Genomic DNA, 8,067 nt, shown 5'->3' on the forward strand with positions numbered 1-8,067 from the left:
TAATGAAATCTCCTTGTGAGTAGGTTTCACTGAGTGTCTTCCAGAAGTTCTGTTGTGATTATAACTTCTATTGCTTCAAACTGTGAGCTCAAAGCACCCTGCCAGGACTGTCTTTCTGAAACCAACCAGCAGTGTGGAGCTTTGATTGTGTCTAAACGTGTAATAGTTGCTGTGCTTATGAATACAGGGTCGCCTTCATGAGCAGAAGATGAAAGAAGCCAACCATGCTGCTGCTGTGCAAATCTTTGAGAAAGTAAATACTTCCTTGCTACCTATGAATGTATTGGATCTGCACGGTCTCCATGTGGATGAAGCTGTGAATCATTTATCCAGAGTGCTGCAGGAAAAAAGTGAAGGTAGGAATAAGCTAGTAATCCTTGCTTCATAAAAATTATTCTCCTCATTTTCTGCTAAGTGGTCAAGATATATGGCAATACTGGAGTGAATGTAATTTAATAACATGTAAAATCAACTGGCATTTGTGTTGTTTTATTTTCAAAGCTTTTCTTTGACACGACAATGATACTTTTTACTCTCTGTTTTGCACCACTGCTGCCCCTCCTATAAGTCTTCCTTTTCCTTCTGTTTTATCTTTACTTTTATTTTTTTTGTTGAAGACTTGATCTGTCATTCCTGGCATTTTTAATGCATGTGGTAATGCAAACATCTGTGTCATCTTTGCATTGCTGTGTCAAGAAGTATGTTGCTTTTTTTATCCTTAAAAAAAATCATTATGTTGGAATTTTAACCACAATGATTATATTGTCTTCAACTTTGACATCAAAGTTTGTGGTTGCGATTTGTGCTATCTTTCAGCAACTTCCATGTGATTTGTCCGCAGGAGCTCCTGAGATCAGAGTAGTGATGCTTCTATAAATGTCATTTTGCGCAGTTTCGCTGGAGGGCTTATTTTTTTTCTCCCAGTGGAGTGTTCAAGTAGTTCATGAGTATTCTGTAAAAAGATATATTTTCTGCATTACTAGTTTAGACTATAAATTTAAGCACATTGGGAATGCTTTTATAAGAAATATTTCTTATGCAAGGTACTACTGCACAGACCTTATATTTTTAAACAGGTACTTCACGCAGTAGGAACAGAAATGTTCAGTGGATCCTTAGATAATCATTTTCTTTCAGTATACGTCAGAGAAAATAAAATTGCGTTATCTTGTGCTATTCCTAAGATGACATTTGCATACTTTAAGCTGTAACCTAGTGCTCTTTTGAGCTAAATTTCCCGAGCCACACTTACATCAGGGTTGTTGGAATAATGGTATGGACTCTGTTCAGTCCATTCACCTAAATCCTAAAAACCACTTCATTTCAGGGTGCATACATGGGAAAGGGATCAATACTGGGCACCTGGTACTGGCAGAATTAACAGTAAACTAACATGAAACCCAAAGAAAGTTAAGTGAGAGAGCGAGAAGATAGTTGAGCAAAGATGTTGTATGAACTGATCATCTCAAATTGGCAAATTTTGACTTGTTTTGAGAATGCAGTGGAATTTATATTTTTTTTCCTCTTTTTAAACTCTGTCAATTTGGGTGGCTGTGATCTCTGGGAGAGGAGCAGTTTCTTTTGTAATCAGGGCTAGATGCCCTAATAAAGCTTATGAGATGTGTTGATGTGTTGATTCATGTGCTCCTACACAGCAAAAATTTGTCCAAATAAGTGTGACTTTAATGTCAAAAAACTGTGTGGATTTATGTTTTCTTTCTTCCTGTCTTTACCCAATAAAATGCTATTTCTTTATTCACATTAATTTAAGATAAAATGTGAAACGATAGAATGTTACTTAAAATTAACTGAATTACACTCACCTCTTTCAATTTTGCAATTTTAATTTACATCACAAGATATAAATTCCAAGTGAAGATCAGATGACAGAAACAATGAATCTGCTGTGAAATTAGAAGGATTTTGTGATGATCACAATATGTATAGGGCAAGCAATATAGATTGAAAAAGCTTGGCTATATTTTTCCAGAATATCTTTTTCAGAAACAATATTTGTAGAAGATGCATAGCCAGCATGGGAAAGCAAAGTTCTAAATCACTAGTGAGAGTTTATAGAAGAATGAATGGGAAAGTTATACTGAATGCCCAGTTGCTGCTGAGAAAAAGTTTTAACCGTTAGAATCCCTGCTGTTACAGAGTACCAGCAAACTGGTGGTAAACCATATCTCTGTGTAATCACGGGAAGAGGAAGCCATAGTCAGGGAGGAGTTGCTCGCATTCGACCAGCAGCTATCAGATACCTCACAAACCACAACTTCAGGTGAGTTTAGATTTTTGTTACTGATACCTTTTTTTTTTCTTTTTAGCTAACCCGCATTTGACTAACTGAAAATAGAAGTTAGCTTTATAATACTGTTAAACTATTAAACAAATTAAGGCAGGTATGGTGTTTCAAATTAATCTAAATCTGCTGTTTCATAAATCTAGTGCGATTGTGTCATACAAAATGATATCACATGGAGAACCTATAAAATGTTGAATCCCTTTCTCTGAGTTACGATGAAAACACTATGAATCAAACTTATCTAACATAGTTTAATTACCCGTTTCCGTTCAGGGTTTCTAGCTTTACTGTGGAAAGTTGTTAATCTGTTTTTTTATTTGTCTCCAATACCGTCTTTAAGTCTCAGCTTCTTATGTGAGACAGCAATTTAGCAAATCTGGGTTGGTATCAGCATGTTTGCTGCTTTGTCTTTACAGGAGCAGCAGGTGTGAAGGTGGGAGTCAGAAATAGCAAATACTTCTCGTTTCCTTCTTAGTTTCCACAGAAGACAAGGGAGAAAATGTTTCGAAAGAAGAGGGAATGAAAGGGGAGCAGGAAAAGAGGAGCAGAATTAATATAATAAAAAAATTTTTTTTATATCGTCTTCCCCTTAGTTCTTACTGTTTCCAGCTCTTCACCTCTCCAGACCCTGTAAAATCCTCCTTCACCATCACATCCAGAGGACACAATGTTGACTTCCTGACTCTCGTATGCACACATACTTGACTGAGAACTTCATCACTCTCCATGTTTGGTGAGGGTTGAAGTTTGATGGTATTGCACATAGCTATTATGTTGAAGCTTCATCTTTTCTCATTTCACAGGTTCACAGAAATAAAACCAGGCTGCCTGAAAGTCATGCTGAATTGAAGAGCTGTTGAGAAAAGAAGAGGAATATAGAAACTGAGGTGTCAGAGTGCAGATACATTTTTTTTGAACCACTACAACAGTTTTGTAACATGTTTTAAAGGACAATATTTTATTAGAAATGGTCTCAGTTTACAGCAAGTGGTTTTGTCAGTATGTTTCCAAGAATTTTTTTTGCATAGAATGGATCCTTTTTTGAACCTGCAAAAAGACACAAGATTTGAAGTCTCAGAAATGCAGATGAAGAATTCTGCTGAGCAGTATATAATGTTTTAAAGGGAAGTTAAGGTACAATTTTAAACATAACTGTCTTCTCAGAATACCCAGTCTGTGTCTTTTCAGACTCTCACATTTTAATTGCTGTGGGTTTTGTGCTTTTAAAACATAGTAGCTTGTACAAAGTTACTTTTGTGATTCAGAACTTTGTGCTAAACCCTGAGCACAGAGGGGGTGGGAACTCAGCAACTTGTGATATTTTAAATCCAGTTACAGCTCAGTGCTAAATATTACATCAGACTTTTGAAGAAACCTGGAAGTCTTTTTAGTGGTTATTTTGTGATGACTTGATGAGTTCTATTGACCTTTTTCCATTTTAAACTTCACTCAATATTGATGCACCTTGCACATAAAGGACTATGCATTAATACCAGCTGGGTGTTTGGTAATTTAGCAGACTTACTGTGGCTTTAATTAAAGGGAAAAAATACAATGCTGTAGTTCAGTCTCCACTTACACATAGCTAATACTGTAATTTTGTAGGAAATGCCCATACTTCTTTCAGCATCTACTGGATTAAAATTGTTTCTTCCTCTGTGGCTTTTTAAATGGAACAAATTGAGTACTGTTTCACTTCACTTTACTGGTGTCTAATAGTGACAGGTCTTCATTCTATATGTATTAAATTTGGTGATTTCTTTGTAGAAAACGTAATTGTCTGTGAGACATTTTAAATGTGTTTTTAACGTCAACGTGAATGCTAATACTACAGTAGTAATTGCCTAACTGGAAAGTCCGGGAGTATAAAAGTTATTCTGTTACTGTTGGTGTTGCATCAGCACCCAGAAATAGTTGTGTAAAAAAACCCAAAACAACGATCTCCCCCAACTGAATATAAACATCTGTATTTTGGCAAGTGTTTCCAGTAAGCAATCAGGACAGGTTTTTTAATAGAAGTATTTTCTAGAATGCATTACTACTTTTATTCACATATTTGCCTCTTGAAAGGCATACAAAATTTTGTTGTAAGGCTTTGAACGACACGCACATAGAATTTGTGTATGAATCCATATGTGTGTGCAAGTTCTGCCATTTGTGTGCATGGGTAGCAATAAGCAAGGAACTTCTGCAAGAAAGGTGTACACAGAAATAGATTTAACTTGAAAAAGTTTCTGTATAAGTTGCTGACAAACTGAGACATGATATTTCCTAACTATCCATATTCACTGTAATATGTATGCAGTGAATGCAGCGTATGGTAGACTGAAAAATGAGTTTGACATGCTTCAATAGATACAATAATCTTTTCATGGTGATTTCCAGTGGAAGAATAGCTTGAATAATATTCAACCAAAGGGAGTCTACTGGAATAATAGACCATCATGGAAGTTGAATATTTTTTGTGGGTACTTAGTTATCTGAATTGTCTCTCTTCTTTTTTTCTCTCTGGGCTGCTCTGGTAACAAGTGAGTAAAATACAAAAGATCAAACAGCGCTAGCAGAGGTGTTTCTGTCCTGTGTGGTGAAGCCCATGCTCCATCCTCTTGGATAGTGCCTAATATGGACTGTGATGTCATTTAGGCATTTGGACTTGGACTTGAGAAAGCACTTGAGACTATCAGCTCTCCATGGCTGCAGATGCTAGAATTGCCTCAGCGGAGCTAGGATCTTTCTTTTGGACCAAAGAACTGAACTTCCTTCTGCTCCTGAACAGGTTTTTCTTAGTGCTGCCATTTATAACAAATGGAGGGGCAGCTGTATAGAACATAGTCCCTGTTGATTGGCCCAGGTGGCTGAGTTGACCAGCAAATATCCCTGTGTTGAGCTGCTGGGTGCCCAGGCCCCACGGTGACGTGCTTGTCACTTCTGATTGTCTTGGGAGGGAGCCCGATTCACTCATCATATTCACACCATTCCTGACATGGACAAAGGCAGCTTAGATTTCAGTTCAAAAGACAAGCAGAAGAAGTTGCTGTCTTGCCCATCTGTTCACCATAATCTAGTTGTTGACAAGTTTACCCTGGAAGTGAGAAACAGAGCTTTTTACCTTCTTCTGACTTAGCAAGGGGACAATAATTCTGCTTGACTCTCTCCTCCCCAGAAAATGCTCTAACCAGTGTGCTCAGGAGTGTTCTTGAAGTCACCACTTCCTGAATCTCTTTCAGAAATTGCCACTGAAAGCTAAAAATGCAAGATCAATGGGACAAAAAGAGATTAAATAATAAAAAGTGCATAAACAGCCTGTGGAAGAGGGCTAGGACTCTTCTGAAAAGAAGCTGTTCCCACTGAGCTTCAATGTCCTTCTATATTATTTTTTGGTGTCTTAGTCCTATTTGGATAAATGCATAAAAATTGTTCAGGGTAAAACCTCGATTCTGCCCCTTACTAGGAGAGTTTGTTTTCTTCAGTCTGTCCAAGTCAGCAGAGGAGTACATAGCTGAAGAGCAATTTGGAACAGTTCCCCCCGCCCCCATCCATTGTTCTTTTGGGAGGGGTTGAGGGTGATCATTTGCGTAGTCTGAGTTGTTGATTACAGGCTGAATTTTGATGGAAGATGATGGTTTACAGTTGTGACATGGGCAAAACCTGTCTTGCCTTTATTGACATTGGTGACAGAGCCTTCAGCATCTCTGGGTGAAACGTTGCAGTTCCATCTTGGAGAAAATATGATGAGCTCAGCCTTTTTCTTCCATAAGGAGCTTAGTCGTGCTTAGAAGCTGTGCTGAGCTGGATGCAGACTGGAGCTGAAGTTCAGTGCACAGAGAGAAAGACAGATTTTTATTAGAGAGGATGTCTATGCCTTCAGCTACTTGCCAAACTGTCCAGAAAAAAAAAAACCCACTGGACTTCTTGTATTTCTTTAACTGTTTTTATAATGTAGAGTGGGATTAATTATATCAAGTATAATTGTTTCAAAAAGGTATTTCAAAGTAGGTTACATTTCAGAACTTCTAGCTTTTGTGTTGTCTTTTGCAGTTACATCAGTGAGAATCCCAAGGTATGGTGTAAATTCTGTATAATTTTAAACTTTTAATTAAAGTAGCACTTAGAGTATTGCCACCAGCAGCCTGAAATAGTATGCGACTGTTAAAATACCTATTTTGCGTACTGCTTTTTATTTGATTCTTCAACAGCATGTGATTGTGATGACTGGTAGCCTTTAACACCTGACTTTTGGTTTCTTTTTTATAAAATATTTTAACATCTCAATTTGTAATTTGGGGAAATAATATTCTCTTTATGCAAAATATAATGCTTGTGCTAGCATTGAGTAATCAGTAAAGGAAAAAAAAAAAAAGGGCCCAGAGGTGCAACAAAGAAAGTGGATCACCAAAGCAATGTGTATGTTTAAAAATATATTTGAGTTGATTGTGAAAGTATTAGGGCAAAAGTGATTTCTTAAAAAATGTTTCAAGATACCTTCATAACATTTTTAATTACTTTGGCTGTTGCTTTTAGTAGTATGTGGTACAATTTTATTTAAACTTAATGTTTCTATAGGCCTGTTGAAGGACACTTCGGGCAAAGTTTAACTGGCATTTTTTGGTGGTTGTTGGAAACCATTGTGACTTGGGACTCCCCATTTAAATAATGTACAGATGCTCTAGTCATAGACTAGAACATCACTCGAACTAGAACGCCTGGAACATCACTGTTGCAGATATGTATAATGTCAGGAAAGATCTTTACATCTGCAGCAGAATATTTGTTCCAGGAGGTTTTACTTGAGAGGGTGAAATGTAGCCTAATTTATTTAATCTAGCCACAAAATATGGTGGGTAGACAAGGAATTAATTTCATTGTCAATAATGGCAAAGAAGGATTGTTATACATGTAGCATGAGGAATTATACATAGACTTTGTTTGAAGCTTATATCTTCAAATGCAATTCAAATTTCCAAGAATAACATTGCCCTCTCTGCAGAGCTGAGGACAGAGTATGCACACTGTAGCAAAGGAGAGTTCGTTGATCCACCACAGTTCCTAAGTGTCATGTCCTCATAAAAAAAAAAAAAAAAACCCACTACAAAACCCCACCAAAGCCCAACTGTTCATGCTGTTTCAGCTAAATAACTGTACAGAAGAAATGAATGCATGTCAGTATGCATGTGAAAAGACCTAGTATTGCAGCTACGGTTGTAAAAGCTGTTAGGACCAGTACATTGGAAGATATTGATGTCTATTTTTAATTAAAATAAAAATGGATTTTTTATTTGTATAAAATTGTAATTTTGCTGTTCACTATAAATTTCAATTTTTACTGAAATACAGTTTTATAATTTGCATTTAGAATTTCTAATGTGAAAAGGAATTTGCAGAATCTAGTTTAATAAAGGATTTTTGCCACAGTACGGCCTTCTGTCTTTCCTTGGAAGACTACAATTCAGCTTGTGTCAAATTTTGTTAAGTAGTAGTGAAGTTCTGCATGAAAGCCACTTGCCTTGACTTCAGGATACCATCTGTAGGGAGATGAGGCAACCATCTGCAGGAATAAAAAGGAACAGATTTGTGGCCTGATTTTAAGTGTTGCAAGTGAGAGCTGAATGCTCACATTACTGAAAAATGGGGGTCATGGTTTCAGATTTTTCTTGGCCTGAACTTGCTGCAGAGATGCTGTTCAGGTCTTGCTAATTCTGCAGGAGAGTGAGTGAGGGCAGTGGTGCATGTCAAGGGAAGGGGTGTGTATGACCAGTGTAAAG

The 8,067-nt window shown here is 37.0% G+C and overlaps 1 protein-coding gene across 7 annotated transcripts in view; it reads left to right on the plus strand.

Moving 5' to 3' along the window:
- The window catches only part of N4BP2 (NEDD4 binding protein 2), a 44,734-nt gene extending 37,019 nt beyond the window's left edge, over positions 1-7,715 (plus strand). For all 7 annotated transcript variants that reach the window (XM_054064732.1, XM_054064731.1, XM_054064737.1 and 4 more), the window contains 3 exons: positions 188-356; positions 2,158-2,281; positions 3,109-7,715. In XM_054064732.1, coding sequence (XP_053920707.1) covers positions 188-356; positions 2,158-2,281; positions 3,109-3,154 — 339 coding nt within the window. In that variant the 3' untranslated portion in view covers positions 3,155-7,715. The remainder of the gene's footprint in view (positions 1-187; positions 357-2,157; positions 2,282-3,108) is intronic.
- The last annotated feature ends 352 nt before the right edge of the window (positions 7,716-8,067 follow it).

The sequence above is a fragment of the Cuculus canorus genome, chromosome 4 (assembly GCF_017976375.1).
Source record: "Cuculus canorus isolate bCucCan1 chromosome 4, bCucCan1.pri, whole genome shotgun sequence".
Taxonomy (NCBI): domain Eukaryota; kingdom Metazoa; phylum Chordata; class Aves; order Cuculiformes; family Cuculidae; genus Cuculus; species Cuculus canorus.